Here is an 18,191-nt window from a genome sequence, read left to right as displayed (position 1 = left end):
TGCTCTTGGGGAGGACCCAGCACCCACATGGTAACTTAGAACTGCCTGTAACTCCACTTCAGAGGATCCATGCCCTGTTTTGGCCTCTGCTAACACTCACATAGTGCACATAAACTCACTGTGGCAAACATACACAGGTAAATTACATAGATAAATCTTAAAACAAAAAATTAATGAGCAAAGAAACAAACATGCACTGGGATAAAAGTGGACATTTAGGGCTGGAGAGAGGGCCGAGCAATTAAGAGCTCTTGCTGCCTTCTAGAGGACCCAGGGTTGGCTTCCAGCACCCACATAATGGCTCATACCCACCGTGACTCTGGTCTAGGGCAGTCAGCTCCCTCTTCCAGTCTCTGTAGACATACAGCATTTGAGATTGAAATACCAATGCTGAAAAGGAAGCCAGAGAGGGAGGGCAGAAAGGTGAAAACGCGCACACTGCAGAGGGCCTTTTCTGAAAGCATCTCACTGGGCAGGGGAGAGGACATCTCAGTGAAGGGCTCTGCTGGTGGAGCTTGTCGTCACTGAGATGAGCAGAGCAGAAACATGAGGAAATGGCTGCCTGGGATTCGTGCTGTGGTCTGTCGCAGAGATGATTAGCCACAGGTTTCCAGCTGTGAGATTAGTTGTTATTTTATGTAACCCAGGAGGAAAGCCTCAAGCCTGTGGTGGGCCTGCTTTGGCCTCTCAGGAAGCTGGGGTCAGAGCATGTGTCCCCATGGCCAGACAGTTTTTATTACAGGTGTTACTTTTCATGTTTCCATTTCAAGTTGCTGTCAAAAGATCTCTGAGCTTAGCTATTGTGCTAAACAACAAATAAAGGGCAAAATATAAAATTGTGTGTGTTACAACTGGTTTTCTTTACAGATTTATTTATTTTTATGTGCATTGGTGTTTTGCCTACATATATGTCTGTGAGGGTGCCAGATCCCCTGGAACTGGAGTTAAAGACAGCTGCCATTCGGATGCAGGGAATTGAACCTGGGTCCTCTGGAAGAGCAGCCAGTGCTCTTAACCACTGAGCCATCTCTCTGGCCCTACAACTGATTTTTTTTTTTTTAAAAGAATCTCATTTACTTAAGTGAATGACCACCTAGGTTGTATTAGATAGTAAGACTTTAGTGAATGATAACAGATTGTATTAGATATAGTATTTAGTGAATGATAGCATAGTTTGCATTAGATATAATAGATTGCAGATGATTTTGTTCTATATTTAAATTTGCTTAGACTTTGACCCTTATTTGTAAGGACTTTATTCAAAGAAACAAAATTTTCAGATCCATTTCCTTGCTTGCTTTTTGAAATCTTTTTTGTTTTTTGAAATTCTGATATTACCTGTGCCTTCTCCTTTTAAGAATTTTTTAATTATGTGAATGCGTGTGCCTGCTTGTCTATGTGCACTGCTTCGGATGGTGGTGTCTAGAGAGGCCAGAAGAGGGAGGGTCGGAGCCTAGAACTGGGTAGAGAGGTTTGGAGCCTCCTGGTGTGAGTCCTCTGGAAAGACAGCTTCTCTTAACACTCCAGCCACCCATTTTTGCTTTTTTGAACTATCAATTTCACAGAGCTAGAGAGATGGCTCAGTGGTTAGGAGCACTGGCTGCTCTTCCAGAGGACCTGGGTTCAGTTCTCAGCACCCACATGGCAGCTCACATGTCTCTAATGCCAGTCTCAGGGGCTCCAGCACCCTCTTCTTGCCTCTAGGCATGTTGATTGGTACTCACACACATGCACAGACAAAACACCCATATGCATAAATTAATTTAAAATTTTTTAAAAATAAAATATTGTTCCCATCAGCACAACATGAAAGCTTAGACCAAGCCTAGGCTTTGGGGTTACTGGTTGGCTGAGGATATGTCAATTTCTATATGTGTGACCTCGGATGAGTCACTGAACATTTCCAGATCTCCCACTTGTTCGTTCCCCCTCTCACACACATACGGGGGTTGGGGGTCTCGTTTTTTCTTTTTGTTTGTTTTTTGTTTTTTTTTTTTTGAGACAGGGTTTTTGAACTTGCAGCTCCCTACCTCAGTGGCTACCATGCCTAGCTTGCCCCAATCAAATGATTCTTTTTTTTAAAGCAATTATATTGGATTATTCTAATTGCAATAACATATTTATACACTCTGACAATGTGGGAAAACTATAACTTTAAAATGATTCTGAAACATTTTTGTTTTCTGGCTTTCATTTGTTTTGTTTGAGACAGTGTCTTATCTATAGCTCTTGTGGCCTCCAATTCAGGGCCATCTTCCTATCTGCTTCTTGAGTGTTGGGATTGTAGATTGCTACCAGCTAAGGACATCTTAAATTTTTGTTTGTTTGATTGTTTTGTTTTTTCATACGGGGTCTCATTATGTAGCTCTGGCTGTTCAGAAACTCACTATGTAGACCACGCTGGTCAAACTCACAGAGATCCAGTGCTGGGACTAAAGGTGTGCACCACTCTGCCCAGCTGAGAACATCTAAATCTGTGCTGCTGTTGTACCTATCTAGTGCTCTTCCTAGTTCTCAAACTGTTGGCTCTTTGCTTTTGTTGTTAATATGCTTGGCATTTTAATTCCTCAGTGCAGAGAGCCATGTTCTTAGAAAAAATAAAAACCCACGTGTATTTTGTATGTTCTGTTTTCAGTTACCTGGTAGGAGATGAGTTGTTTGTGGTAATGGAGTACCTTGCTGGTGGGTCCCTCACTGATGTTGTAACAGAAACCTGCATGGACGAAGCACAGATTGCAGCTGTGTGCAGAGAGGTGGGTCTGCGTCCTTTGGATGTTAGAGTGCATACTTAGCAAGGATGAAGAAAAGGATTTTTTTGTGTATGTGCAGAGACTTTTTCTCTGTATACTTTTTATGTGTTCTTTTTTTTGCAAGTTCTTCCTCTATTATTTCATCCCAGATAAGAGCTTCAATCCTGCTGGGCATGGGGATGCATAGGGAGAGCTCTATAAATGTGAGGCCAGCCAGGACTGCATAGTGAGACCCTGTCTCCAATAAAAACAAAAAGGGAAAAAAAAAAAAAAAGAACTTTAGCCCTTTCCTTCCTTTGGAACATAATTTGGGGACAAAACATGGTCCTGTGAGGTATAGAAGTCACAGGCAGACTTTAGCAGTGTGATCATCATCTAGATAGGAAAATAGAATACCATTAAAAGTGTGTGAATCAAAGCTGGGTGGTGGTGGCGCACGCCTTTAATCCCAGCACTTGGGAAGCAGAGCCAGGCAGATCTCTGTGAGCTCGAGGCCAGCCTGGGCTACAGAGTGAGATCCAGGACAGACACCAAAACTACACAGAGAAACCCTGTCTCCAAACACAAAAACATACAAAAATGTGTGAGTCAGTAGTAGAAACTAGAACCAGTGTGACAAACAAGATGTATATGCTTAAGTATCTGTGCGATGCCCTTGGCTTTAGTAAGACCACTGAAGGTGATGAACCTAGTTATTTTCTTGTATACATATATTTTAAATTTTTATTACATTTTTACTTGTATGTATGTGCATATGGGTGGGCATGTGCATACCATGACACATACATGGAAGTCAGAGGACAACTTGTGGAGGTTTGTGCTAAGTTCATAGGACTATTTTGTGTTCTCTGTGGTTTGTCTTTAGCCTTCAGCAATGTACAGTGATACAAATGTGAACTGGAAAGGTTGCAGATAGGAGGTCTTTCTTTTTCGGCTTTTACCAAAGGTATTTAAAACCCAATTCTTAGAAAATATCAACTGCTGCTCTGTGAGATAGGGCCTCCTGTGGTCCTGGCTGGCCTCAAGCAATATGCAGGAGGATGACTTCATTGTGGTACTCCTAGGTGCTGGAATTACAGGCGTGCACCGCTGTGCCTGGTGTCACACAGAGCTCTTTAATAGTTCCAAATAGCACACATCCTTTAACGAGTACATTGGGTCACTTAAAAGCTGGCTAAAATTTACAAATTTGTGTTTCGTTGGTTTTTCTAGCAGTTCTGCTCAGTTGATCCAACAGTTTTAGAAGTTCTGTTATCTACCTGGAGAAATGGCTCAGCAGTTAAGAGCACCTGGCTGCTCTTCCACAGGTCCTGAGTTCAATTCCCAGCAACCACTTGGTGGCTCACAACCTCTTCTGGCCCACAGGCACACATGCAGACAGAATACTGTATACTCAATAAATAAAGTTTTGTTACCCATTCACTTTGATTTTCTTTCTGTGCCAGAATTTTAGAACTGTGACAGATTTGTAAATTGTATAAATATTTCCCTACCCTTTATCCTTCCCAAGAACCTGATTAGGTGTACTGACACAGATCTATCTCCCCAACTTAAATGAACAGTTCATAACCAGGCATGGTGATACACCTTTAATCCCAGCACTTGGGAGGCAGAGGCAGGTGGATCTCTAAGTACAAGGACAGCCAAAGCTACACAAGAGACCCTGTCTCAAAAAGCCAGAGGGGGGGGGGGGGGCAGTAGTTGAGATTTTGGAATAAGATTTTTAGTTGTTGAAAATGGTATACAAATTTTGATCTACTCTGATGGGAATAATAAAAAATACAACTGAGTTTTCTCAGTTTTACAATTCAGTCTCCTTTTATGTTTAGAAACACTAGACCAGAGTTTTGTGTGAGATTTTGTGTATTGTATTTTGTGTGGGGGGGTGTTTGGGCTGCACGTTTGCCTGTGTACTGTATGCATGCAGTACCCAAGGAGGCCAGGAGAGGGCATTGGGACTGGAGTTAGAGTTGTGAGCTACTGTGAACCCAGGTTCCCTGGGAAAGTGGCCAGTGCTTTTAGTGGCTGAGCCATCTCTCTAATCCCCCGAAAATCTCATTTTCCGTTTAAGGAAAGGAGAAACTTAGTCTTTATACTCAATGCTTTCTGGTATGAGGCATCAGAGGAAAGGTATTTTTTTTTAAATTCATTTATTTTTACTTTTATGTGCATTGGTTTTTGCCTGTGTGTATGTCTGTGTGAGGATGTTGGATCCTGGAGTTACAGACACTTGTGAGCTGCTCTGTGGGTGCTGGGAACTGAACCTACATCCTCTGGAAGAACAGTCAGGCTCTTAACTGCTGAGCCGTCTCTACAGCCTCGGAAAGTTACTCTTTTATACTAAGGATTCTTTATTTCGTTTTTGCGGTGCTGGCGTTGAACCCCAGAGCCTCATGCATGCTGGTGCTGTGCCACTGAGCCCTGCCACCGCCCTCTCCTTTCATCAGGCTGTGGATACAGTTTGATAGGAACTCCACCATGACAGTATGAGGACGTCTGCTTAGACCACATTGAAGCCTTGAACAAATCCTAACTACTTATTCTGTAGTTAAAACCAAGACTCTGGGGTAGCTCAGGTTCTAGTAGGAATAATCACAAATACACTCTGTTTGTGTGGGTGACAAGATCTTACTATGTAGCTCTGCCTAGCCTTACAGAAATCCTCCTTCCTCTGCCTCCTAAATGCTGGGATTAAAGGTGTGCACCCCCATTGTTATACCTGGTCACAAGTCCACTTAAGGTTGAGATCATTTCTCAAAAATCTGTGTGTGCTTACCAAGTGCGGTGCAGTCTTAGACATTTAAACCTGAAAAGGCCTAGAAGTTATATAGGCCCAGTCTTCATTTTATAAGTGAGCCACTGAAAACTACGTTTTGAAAATCAGTGAGAAGTGGAGCTTGGAAAGATGGCTCAGTGGTTAAAAATGCTTCCTGCTCTTCCAGGGAGCTGGAGTTTAGTTTCCAGCACCAATGTCTGGCAACTCTCAACTGCCTGTAATTCCTGCTTCAGGGGATCCCATTCCCTCTTCTGGCCTCCAAAAGCATTGAACCCAGGTACACAGCTATCCCCACACATAATCAAAGATCAGTGAGGAGAAACAGTCTCCAGGTACGGTGCCTTGCACCTGCAGTCCTAGTACTTTGTGAGACTGAGGCAGCAGGTTTACGAGGAGCTCCAAGCCAACATGGGGTACAGAACAAAAACCCTCCCCCCAAAAAAAGCAGTGACCAAGCAAACAGATGAGGCATTAGTTAATAAGCCTAACGTAATGGCCCATCCCTGTAATCCCAGCACTGTGGAAGTAGAGGCAGGAGGATCAGGACTTCTGATCATTTTTCACTATACAATAGCGTTCAAGGGCGGACAATGGAAGAATATCTTGGGTTGTTTTGTTTGTTTGTTTGTTTTTTAGGCTATTTACTTATTTGTCAGAGGCAGGGTTTGTCCGTGTAGCCCTAGCTGTCCTGGAACTCTGTAGACCAGGCTGGACTCAAAATTCAGAGATCCATCTACCTACGCCTCCTGAGTGCTTGATTAAAGGCATGCGCCACCACCAGCCTTCTTTTTTAAAGCAGTGTTGCTTTGTACAACTCAACCTGGGCTATCCTGGAGCTCTCCATTCTTCTCCTTCAGCCTCCCAGTGCTGAGAATACAGCCATGTTTCATCATGCCCAGCCAAAGTTGTAGCTTTTGTTTGTTTTTCTTGACTTTGCAGGTAAAAGGATATCTTTTCTCTCCAGATATTAAATCTTGGAGGGCCTCCTACTGGGCAGGGCAGTGCTCAGACCCTTGCACTGTATGTGACCTCCCTTGGACTTGTTGGGTTGTTTTATTGATAGGTGTTCTCTGTATTCAGTGTTTACAGGCCTTGGAGTTTTTACATGCTAATCAAGTGATCCACAGAGACATCAAAAGTGACAACGTGCTCTTGGGAATGGAAGGCTCAGTTAAACTTAGTGAGTAGCAATGAAGTGACGTTTTAATGTATCTGTAGTTTACTGTCTGAAGGGTGGGTGACTTGTTAAATGTGCATTGTGAACTGGACAACTTGTGTTTATCTTACTACTTGATGAGTATTTTGCGCAAATTACTTGATGTGTCTTTGTTTTTTGTGTTTTGTTTTGTTTTTTCATATGAACAATAGGGAAAATACTAATGTTGGGAATTATTTTTGGAGATTAAAATAAAACAAAATGATATGCAGAGGACTGATATCTGGGCTACCCTGATAGGATTCTGTTTTGTAGGAAATGTGACTGGGTGTAATTGTTGGCGTATTTTTCTCAGCCTGCCCCTTCACCCTCATAGAGTGTTTGGAGACAGCCTAATCGGAGAAAGACTGTGTGACCTTGACCTCAGAGTGACATGGAACAGTCTCCTTTCCTAAAACCTTATCTGTCCGACACAGGAAGTCATGAACCAGCCAGACTTTTTCCAGGGCCACAGTCCAAACTACATCCCCTGGAGGACCACTTTCAAAACTCAAAGCATTATCTTGAATCAAGAAACCAAAAGCTTTTTTATTTTAAATCTCATCTGCTAAAAGGGCCTTCTCCCCTCCCCACCCCCTTCTCTTAGCCACACTCTCTAAAGTGTTATTTGATAATCAAGTGGTCGAAACACTTGTTATTCTTTTGCATTGGGGCTTGCTCTATAGCCTGGACTGGCTGTAAAGTCACTACACAGCCCAGGCTGACTGAACCTGCAGAAGCCCTGCCTTTTGCCTCCCAAGTGCTGAGGGCACAGGTGTGCCACCACACCCAGTTTTATGCAGTTTAGGACTAAACCCAGAGTACCAAACTGTGCCTCCCCCCCCCCCACCCCTCACCCCCATGTTTTTGAGACAGTATCATGTATCTCATCTGGCCTCAAGCTATATATGTATTCATCTTATAAATATGAGACCCTATCTTCACAAAGCCAGAAATAAAGCCAGGTGTGATGACACAACCTTTCATTCCAGTGAGTTCCAGGCCAGTCTTGTCTATACAGTAAGACTATCCCAACACACCTTTAATCCCAGCACTCAGGAGGCAGAGGTAGTTGGATTTCTTGAGTTCAAGGCCAGTCTGGTCTACAGAGCAAGTTCCAGGACAGCCTGGACTGTTACACAGAGAAACCCTGTTTTTTTTTGTTTGTTTGTTTGTTTGTTTTTAAAAAAAGTTATAGACTAAAAAAAACAAGCAGTTCTTTGATAGTTTTTATACATAATAACAGTAAAGTCTAAGGGTAACAAGGCCACTTGCTGACAGGTTATGTAAGGAGTCACATGGTAGTGCATCCCTATCATCTCAGCACTCAGAAGGCTGTTGGGAGTCTCACAAATTCATTTGGGGGGATTTGTTTTTGTTGTTGTTTTGAGACAGGATCTCACCACTTAGCTGTGGCTGTCCTGGCACTCACTGTATGAACAGGCTAGCCTCAAACTCACAGAGATGGACTTGCCTCTGGCTCCCTATCGATTGCTGAGATTAAGAGGCATGCACCACCTTGACTGGCCTTCAAGGTCATTCCTGACTACATCTTGAGTTCAAAGCCGGCCTAGGCTACCTGAAACCCAGTCTGAATAAAATCTAAAAAATTAGCCGGGCGGTGGTGGCTCACGCCTTTAATCCCAGCACTCGGGAGGCAGAGCCAGGCGGATCTCTGTGAGTTCGAGGCCAGCCTGGGCTACCAAGTGAGTTCCAGGAAAAGGCGCAAAGCTACACAGAGAAACCCTGTCTCGAAAAACCAAAAAAAAAAAAAAAAAAAATCTAAAAAATTAGGAGTTAAATGGGTTTAACAACAGAAGAAACAAATTTATAAGTTCTCATCCCAGCTAGTGTAGTATCAGGTACTACAGTAGGCATCTTGTTCTTTAAGCGTAAATGAGACAGTTAAGTGTGGACTTTTTCTAGGCCTTCTGCTGAGTTGGATGCATAATGAATCTAGCTCTGGCTGTTTTATTAAAATTTCAATTCCTGCTGGCCAAGTGGTTCAGCCAGTAAAGGTTTTGCTATCAAACATGACAGCCTGAGTTCAGTTCCCAGAACCCACATGGTTAGAGAAAATGAACTCTTGAATATTGTCCTCTGAATTCCCACGTGATCTATGACACATGCACCCTACATACACAAAATAAATGTTAAAAGAAAGTATTAAGAAACAGTAGCCAACCAAAAAAAGAAAGAAATGTAGCTTCCATGTCTTGAACATTGCCAGGTTTAATCACTGCATTTAGGTTTTTGGATTTGTTTGTTTTGGATTTTCGAGACAGGATTTCTCTGTGTAGCCCTGGCTGTCCTGAAACTCACTCTGTAGACCATTTGGCCTTGAACTCATAGAGATCTGCCTGCCTCTGCCTCCTGAGTGCTGGGTTAAAATGCATGCGCCACCACCATCTGGCTCACTGCATTTAGTTTTATTGTTCACTTTGGATAATTTTTTTTTACCACTTTCAATTTTAACTCTGTAGAAAAGAATTAGTTATTCAGAAGAAAAAGACCTGATACTGTGTATGTTGTTGTCAAAAGTAAATGTGAAAATTATTAGTAAATAACATCCTCAAATTTTAAACTTACTGTTCTGCTTTATTTTCAAATTCTTTGCAAAGAGGAAGGTGGATGATGAGGGTGCAGCCACGTCTGCTGAGGGGGACAGATGGAAGTATCCCTTGAAGCCAATAACCCTGGTGCTTTGCTTTCTTCCGTAGCTGACTTTGGCTTCTGTGCCCAGATCACCCCTGAGCAGAGCAAACGCAGTACTATGGTTGGAACGCCATACTGGATGGCACCAGAGGTGGTTACACGGAAAGCCTATGGCCCCAAAGTTGACATATGGTCTCTGGGCATCATGGCTATTGAGATGGTTGAGGGAGAGCCTCCATACCTCAATGAAAATCCTCTGAGGGTAAGACCAGTGAGATGCTAGCCTTATTGTAAGGAAAAACCTCGCTTTTTCTTTAAAAAGGTTTTGCATTTCTTTCTTTCTTTGAGTGTGTGTGTGTGTGTGCGCGCGCGCGCCACAGTACGTGTTGGAGGTCAGAGGACAACTGGTGGGGATGGTTTCTCCTCTTAACTCAGGCTGTCAGACTTGGCAGGGGGTGTCTTCACAGGGAGCCATCACTCAAGGCCAGGAGGAAGTCCTTTTCTTCAACAAACTGGGTACTTGGCTTATGTCAACCATTAGACAAGAATTTAGAATATGGTTGATGAGATCTAATCTCTTTCTCTGTATACAATAAAAATTGTATTGCCTCTGAGTTACAGAGTAGAGAGTTCAAAAGTCTATAGATTTGGGGTAGTGAGTCATACAGTTTTGTTAATGTGAATGGAATTGCTTTTCTACAGAGTTGAAGTACCCTAGATAGTTGGGTTTTTCCTTCTTGTTGTGTGTGGGGGGTGGGGGTGGGGGCTGCTTTATAGCTGAAGATGACCATGAGTTTCTGATTTTCCTACCTCTACCTCCCAAGCACTAGACATGCAGATGTATACCACTACCACCCAGTTTTATGTGATGCTGAGAACTGAACCCATGGCATCATGCATGCTAAACACTGTCAATTGAGCCACATCCCCAGCCCATTAGGTGCCTTTTCCTACACATTTAGGTACCCTGGGTATAGCAAGGTTATCACCAATGAATCTTGGCTCCTAAGTCCCAAGGATGAGGAAAGTTAGTTCTCTGAGGTAAGATGCCCAAATGGTAATGTTAAAGCCTATATTCAAACAAAAGAGTAGACTGCACTGAGTGCTCCAGCAGCTGAGAGGATGGACTCTACCTCTCTCTCCAACCTTTACATTTCCTAACAGTAGCTCAGGCCTCTAATGTGGTACCAAGAGGCTGAGGCAGGAGGATGGCCACAAGTTTGAAGCCAGTCTCAGCTATATCTTGAGTAGCCAGGGCTACAAAGCCAAGGTCCTGTCTCAAGGGACAAGGAGAGGGTCAGGGGAGATGGCTCAACAGTTAAGAGCACTGGCTGCTTTTGCAGAGGACCTTGACTTTAGTCCAGGAGGCAGAGGCCGGTAGCTCTCTGTGAGTTCAAGTCTGCCTGGTCTACAGAGTGAGTTCTAGGATAGCCAGGGTTACACAGAGAAATCCTGTCTCGAAACCTCCCCCTAAACTCCCAACATAAATAAATAAATAAATAACAGGAAGGAGACTAAATGGAGTGGGGGGGGGGGGTCTTGTTTGGAAGATTCTTGATTGGAAGCACTAAGAACCTATATGAGGTAGTAAGTGGTGTTTTTACTTTATTTGGGTTGTTTTGTGTGTCCAGCCTGGCCTAGAACTTGCTATGCATAGACCAAGTAAACCTCCTGCCTCTGCATCTGGAATGCTGAGATTCCATGCCTAGTGTAAGCAGATGTCAGGTTTAAGGGATGTCAGCCAGAATGGTTTTGCCTTTTCTTTTTGGTTTTTCAAAACAGTGTTTCTCTGTGTAACAGCCCTAGCTGTTCTGGAACTCTAGACCAGGTTGGCCCCCACAGCAAAGCGCTTGTCTAACAAGCACGAGGCCCTGGGTTCTATCCCCACTATGCACCCACACACACAAAAAGGGCATGATGGACACTGGGAAGATCAGTGGAACCTGGGTTAGAATTGCTGGCATTGGCCTGGCAACGGTGGCGGCAGTGGTGCACACCTTTAATCCCAGCACACGGGAGGCAGAGCCAGGCAGATCTCTGAGTTCAAGGCCAGCCTGGCACCAAAACTACACGGAGAAACCCTGTCTCAAAAAAACCTAGATAGATAGATAGATAGATAGATAGATAGATAGATAGATAGATAGATAGATCGATAGATAATGAATGAATGAATGAATGAATGAATGAATAGTTGCTAGTGTTGGGGTACTAAGAGTGAAAAAGACGAGCTGTGGAGTAAATGAGTTAGTGCAGTTACTAGTCCTGGTGAAGAGAGTGTGTGCCCATAAACATACATCTGAGGAAGCGTCAGGGGAGAAAGGGTCAGGGAATGTGGTGTGCTTCTCTATGGCTACAGAAATCACCACAGATTAGGAGTAACATTAGAGATTGCAGTGTAAAGAGCTATAGTGAAGAAGTGAGGAGGAGGAGGAGCCTGGAGTCCCTGGATGTTGAAACAAAGATCCATACACCATCAGAGCATGAGTTAGGAGGTGGATGGTGAAGGTCTCAGAGCAGTGGGGAGCCAGAAGCCCTCAGCCTGTAGTGCCTGAGTTGTGGGAAAGAAGACAGCTGCCCCTGGAGAGCACAGGGCGACCGGCCAGAGGATGAAGCTTGATGCACTGTCACTTTGTGAGTGACTTTAATATGCCAGAATCTTCTATGTTTTAGGCTTTGTACCTGATAGCAACAAATGGAACTCCTGAACTTCAGAATCCAGAGAAACTTTCCCCAATATTTCGGGATTTCTTAAACCGGTGTTTGGAGATGGATGTGGAGAAGAGGGGTTCAGCCAAAGAACTGTTACAGGTAAATTTGGTGAAGGTAACTTTTGGGGGGTGGACTTCATAGTGTCGGCGTCTCCCTATTCACTGGCTACATGTCCGGCAGGTCCCCCACAGCAGGCTTTCATTTCTAGCAATGAAGTTTTTTAAAAACTTAACTGTGGTGGCCGGGCAGTGCTGCCGCACGCCTTTACTCCCAACACTCGGGAGGCAGAGGCAGTGGGTCTCCGTGAGTTTGAGGCCAACCTGGTCTACAGAGTGAGTTTCAGGACAGGCACCAAAACTACACAGAGAAACCCTGTCTCTAAAAACAAAATATTTAGCGTGTGTGTGTGTGTGTGTGTGTGTGTGTGTGTGTGTGTGTGTGTGTGTGTGTGTGTGTCTCGAGCACATTTGTATATGTAGACAGACATTATGGAGGTCAGAGGAAACTTGCAAGAGTTGGTTCTCTCCTTGCACCAAGTAGGTCTCAGGGATCGGTACAGGCCATTAGACTTGCCAGCAAGTGCCTTTACCTGCTGAACCATCTCTTCAGCCCTTAAAAAACAATTTTTAATTGCATAAAGTTTTAATCATAGTAGTAAGTTTTCTATACTAAATCAAATCTTGGACCTGTTCATTGCTGTCATAAGTATATTTATGGGTCTTAACTCTGTAGAACTATTTTGTCTTTATTCATTTATGTATATATGGCCCAGGCTGGCCTACAGCTCACCAGTGTGGTTGAAGATGGAGAATGATCTTGAGCCTCCCAAGTGCTGGATTACAGAGATGTACCACCATCCTCCTGTGCAGCGCTAGGGACTGAACCTGGGGCTTTCTGCATGTAAGGCAGGCACTCTGCCTTCTGAGCTATTCTCCTGGCCCCTTAAATCTGTAGATGTTATGCAGTTAGGAAAACTTATTGGGGGTTGATGAAATGGCTCTCTTGGTGAAAGTACTTTCCATCAAGCCTGAATACCTAAATTCTATCTCTAGACACACACACACACACACACACACACACACACACACACACACAAAAAAATGTAATTTAAGGGGAAAAAAAAAAGGACAGGCTGGAGAGATGGCTCAGTGGTTAAGAGCATTGGTGCTCTTCCAGAAGCCCTGAATTCAATTCCCAGCAACCACATGGTGGCTCACAACCATCTCTAGTGAGATCTGATGCCCTCTTCTGGCAAAAAGGTATACATGCAGACAGCACTCATAGACATAAAATAAATTTTTAAAAAATTAAAAGAAAAAAAAAAGAGAGCTAGGCATGATAGTTCCCGCCTTTAATCCCAGCATTCAGAGGATCTTTAAGTGAAGAGGACAGCCAGGGCTACACCAAAACCTCGTCTCTAAAAGCCGAAAAGAGAAGAAGGGAAGGGAGCAACTTCTTAGGGAGTCGGCAGACATTGCTGTGAGTTTGAAGTCAAGATAAGCTACAGCTCAAAAATCAAAACCAGGGCAGGGGAGATGTCTGTGTATTCTGTACACTTTATATGTCCGTACACTCCAGTGCTGGCGAAACAGACAGATCCCTGGAGCTTGTAGCCAATCAGTGGACACCAGAGTCAGTGACAGACACAAGAAAAAGTGATAGAGGAGGGCTCCTGACATTGAACTCTGGCCTCCACACATACACACAAATATGAAAACAACGGACGGACACAAACAAGCTCATGCACACACACAAACCAACTCTCCTTGGAGCTGTAAAAGTGATATACCGAGTGTGAGAATTTTAGGAATCAAAGTACATGTTTAGTTTATTAAATAATGACCCATAGGTAACTTGGGGGGCTTTAGTTTCTAACTGAGTAACATTTCTGCACTTCCTTTTTCCCCTCCTTCTCGCAGCATCCCTTCCTGAAACTGGCCAAACCATTATCTAGCTTGACGCCACTGATCCTGGCAGCTAAAGAAGCAATGAAGAGCAACCGCTAACGTTGTCACTGAAGCCTCGTATTCTTCTGTCCATTTTCTAAAAGAAGTTTTCTAAAACATGAAATTGTTACTCTGAGGGGTGTAAAGACAGTCTGCATCACATGGAGAAAACAAGCAAACTACTATTTTCTAAAGATGACCAAGAGAAAATTGCAGTGAGAGAATTAGGACTTCAGATGAACCCCTGCTGTAGGGTCCAAAAGGAATCGTGGACTGCATTGCTAGCCTTACATTTCCAGCAGACAGCGCTTGACGTTTGCGTACTGTTCTGATGACTGCCACTACAGTAGATCTGTTTGTTGTCTCCTTTGGGGTGTTTCCATACTTGAATGGCAGATTCGAGGTGTCTGAGTATTTCATCTGCTGGTCTTCTCTCTCTCTCCTCTGTAGCCTTCCCTTCTCTGACCCGTTCCTTTTGAGTTTTTCTCGTGCCTAAATTCAAGGCAAGTGTGATAGGAACTATGTAGCTCTTTATATTGGCAAAGGAGCTTGACATGTTTTAACTTTTTATAGACGTTAGGACCAGCTGTTGTACATGTAGTAGTTCAGTTTAGAGCTTAAACTGAAAGGGGGAAAGTATGTGATTTTTACCTTTTTTAACAAATGTGAAAGAGTCAACTTTAGAAATTTCATGGTAGTGAGTTTGACATTTGTTACATGTATAGAAAGAGGACTAATAATCTATATTTATAACTAAATCATTGATACAGAGAAAATCCCACTGACTGTATGTTCTTACCATTTTTGTCTTTTCTGCCTGTTTCTCCAGATTTGGCTTTAGGAACCAAAGTGATCTGTTGTTCTTCCGCTCCGGCTTTACGCCTCTGGTGCCGCCCCTTCCCTCTCTTCCCTTGGAAATGAGTGTCTGTATATGTTGCGATTCTAGGTGTCGGCTTTTGTTTGAATCAACCCTTATTTCATATACACCCCTCCACCCTCTAGGGCAAGTAATAACCATTGAATTTTCAGAATTTAAAAGCTAAGAACTTTTTTCTATTTAAAGGAAAAGTATTTGGGAGTAGCAAAAACCAAGAGCGATTTGAACCTTGCTCAGTTCCTGGCTAGTTGTAACAATGAAATGTTCATGTTGTAGAGATGAGGCTCGCGGCAGTAGCCTGTAAAGACTCACCTGCTTTACAGTGTTCCCAACCCATTATCAATGTTTTACTGTGAGAGATGAAATAGCAAAGCACGTGGCGGGTCATTTGAGGTGTTGGGGGTACTTGAGTTTTTGTTTTTCCGGATGAGTAGAGTATTGACGTAAAAAACTGGAGAAAGAAAACCGCAATGTGCGTATTGATAGTACTACTTTTATTTTAAAGATTTAATGAAAGGTCTGCGACCTGTAGCATTAGCTGTTAGCCGGCCCTCCCCTCCTGTCTTTCCTCTGCTTCTCCTTATTGCGTTGTTGTTTGGCCTGTGGAGGAGGACTTGTCCGTTCTGCGTTCCTGGGGCCACAGAAGAGAAAGCAGTGTGGTTGGTTCAGGTGCCTGTCCCCACCGTCCCCTTTCGAAGAACTTAACACAGGCTTGCCACTCTGCACAGTAGAGATCATGATTGAATAAGTTTGCTCTTGGGGATACTTGGGAAAAGGGTCAGAGTTTCATTTCCTGTTGTGCCCATTAAGATATGGGGAAAAGCTGGGCGGTGGTGGCGCACGCCTTTAATCCTAGCACTTGGGAGGCAGAGGCAGGTGGATCTCTGTGAGTTCAAGGCCAGCCTGGTCTACAAAGAGAGTTCCAGGACAGCCAAGACTGTTACACAGAGAAACCTTGTCTTGAAAAACCTAAAAAAAAAAAAAAACAAACAAACAGGGATAAGAGGAGGTCTCTGGGGTTCTCATAATGAAAAGGTTTTCAGTGAAACTCAACATCTAGAGCACTTAATGACCTATTTTCCATGTGATTTCATTTTTTCTGTACTATATTTGGCCTTCTACAACTGTCACTAAATTACAGAAACAAACTGGTTGATTTCTGGTGGGATGCTGTGGTGCCCCTTGAGTTCCAGATGTGAGTATTGTTTGTAAACAGTTGTCTGGATAGATTATGATGGTGATGCTGCCGACAAAGGAGATGATGGAACTGGGTGTCTGTCTCATGACTGCTCAGGAAGGCACTCCATCCTAAGTCATAGAGACTACCTGTGACATATGCCAGTGCCCCACCTTATGCTGGGACTCCACAGGGCTTTCCCTCAACAGAAGCAGTTTGGGGTTTGTAGTTACAGTTTCTTGGATGGTTATTTGCACGTCCATTGCTGGCAACGGACTCTGTCACTCAGACCTGACTCCGAGGTTAAGGGAGCTGCACTGCTGTTTATTCTCTCCTGACCTGGACAGACTAACCTGTACTAGTTAATAGTAATGGTTCATTTGAGATGTGTCATTTTTAAACAAATAATCTTTAAAGCAATAGAGAATTGTGATTTATTAGTTAATTTTAAATTAAAATGTTGAGATCTTGTTGAAAGACAATTGTATGAATTCATGATTCATATTTTTTTAATAATTACCTTTTGTACTCTCGTCATCTCTTAGAGGAAGAAGCCCCATTGAACATGCTTTAGTAGGTAGTCGTCCTCTGTGTCGGCAGGAACTGTTCCTTCGCACTTGTCTGTGGTCTTACTTGGTGGTGGTCCCAAAGGTATCTTCTCTTGTTCCTTTTGCTGCCTTTACAGAACATGGTGTCCTACCTAGAACAGTAAAGAGTGACTGCAGTGTTCCACACCATGACCAGCACAGCTCTGCCTTCATGGGTTGAGTTCCTGGAACAAAGGAGGAATCCTGTTCCATTCCACATAAAATATTAAGCTGCTTGAAATGTATCCTAAACATGCTTTGCCTTTGACAGGCAACTTGAAGCTGCCTAGAAGTATTTCTTCATGGGCTCCTGTGTATACACTCTGTTCTTACCAGAATGCTGCTAGGCCTTAACTCTGGTTAGAGTTAGCAAGCAGGTGTTTAAACAGCATGCATCTGGTTTTGAATATGAGAATGTTTGAAGTATACTGAGATCTGTAGTCAGTAAACTGTCAATATTATGGGGCCAGCAAGCAGTGGTCAAGGGCATTTTCTGCTGAGCCTAGCCACTAGGATTTGAGAGAACTGACTCCTGCGAGTTGTCATCTGACCTCTATATACACTCACGCACACACAGAAGCGCATGTACATTCGCGCGCGCGCGCACACACACACACACACAGTCACATGGGTAAATGTAATTGTTCTTTCCTTTTTGAGACAGGGTCTCACTATATAGGCCTGGCTAGCTTAGAACTCATGTAGATGAGGCTGGTCTCAAACTCACAGAGATCCACCTGCCTCTGCCTTCCAAGTAGTGGGATGAAAGGCGTGCACCACCATGTCCTACACTTAAACTGTTTCTAATGTAATTTCAGACTGTAGTTAATGGGACTGGAGGTATAGCTCAGTGGTAGCTTACTTGCCTACCATGCACAAAGCTCCAGGCTTGATTCCCTAGCTCCAGTAAAAACAGAATCTAGGCCACTATTTGACATTATTGCATAATTTCAAATATAAAAAAATTTAGTTATTGCTAAAATCCAGTTAAACACTTGTATTTGGTTTTTCTAACAGAATCTCATAGCACTATACAAAACAGATGGGTCTTCGGTGCCACCCCTGTGCCTGTGATAGATATTCCAGTGGTCTTCTGTAGCCTTTGTAAGGAACTCCACACTTGCTTACCCCCTTGTCAGTCCATTCGGCGACCACTCTGGCAAAGATGCTGGAGTTAGGGGCAGAATCAAGCACTGGCTTGCCCTTGAAAGAGCTCAAGTCTTTCTCCTTCCCTGCTCTGTGTTACCCAAAGAGCAGAAGAAAAGACACAGAACCTTGTCAAACATGTTCATTCTGCATCCAAAAAAAAAAAAAAAAAAAAAAAAATTGGTTGAAATTCCAAATTTTTGCTTGGAAAATAATCACTTTTTCTATGTTTTTGTTGTCTTGTTATGGTAGGTAGAAATTGAGTTGGATTTTAAAAAGTAACCTATTTCTGTTTTATCTTCAAATTTTATATTGCCTTCTATTTTTAATTTAATCCCACATAATTAACTGTATTTTGCTATTAACTGCTGTA

General features: G+C 43.2%; 1 protein-coding gene across 5 annotated transcripts in view; it reads left to right on the top strand.

Moving 5' to 3' along the window:
* Nucleotides 1-16,567, top strand: part of Pak2 (p21 (RAC1) activated kinase 2) — a 63,452-nt gene extending 46,885 nt beyond the window's left edge. For all 5 annotated transcript variants that reach the window (XM_052740477.1, XM_052740478.1, XM_052740481.1 and 2 more), the window contains 5 exons: nt 2,636-2,753; nt 6,607-6,706; nt 9,442-9,638; nt 12,047-12,184; nt 14,005-16,567. In XM_052740477.1, the coding sequence (XP_052596437.1) occupies nt 2,636-2,753; nt 6,607-6,706; nt 9,442-9,638; nt 12,047-12,184; nt 14,005-14,091 (640 nt within the window). In that variant the 3' untranslated portion in view covers nt 14,092-16,567. The remainder of the gene's footprint in view (nt 1-2,635; nt 2,754-6,606; nt 6,707-9,441; nt 9,639-12,046; nt 12,185-14,004) is intronic.
* Nucleotides 16,568-18,191: the final 1,624 nt, after the last annotated feature.

The sequence above is a fragment of the Peromyscus californicus genome, unplaced genomic scaffold (genome assembly GCF_007827085.1).
Source record: "Peromyscus californicus insignis strain IS unplaced genomic scaffold, ASM782708v3 Scaffold_16__1_contigs__length_79575227, whole genome shotgun sequence".
In the NCBI taxonomy this organism is placed as follows: Eukaryota; Metazoa; Chordata; class Mammalia; order Rodentia; family Cricetidae; genus Peromyscus; species Peromyscus californicus.
The sequence above is the reverse complement of the archived record's forward strand: the minus strand, read 5'-3'. Positions and strand labels throughout refer to the sequence as shown.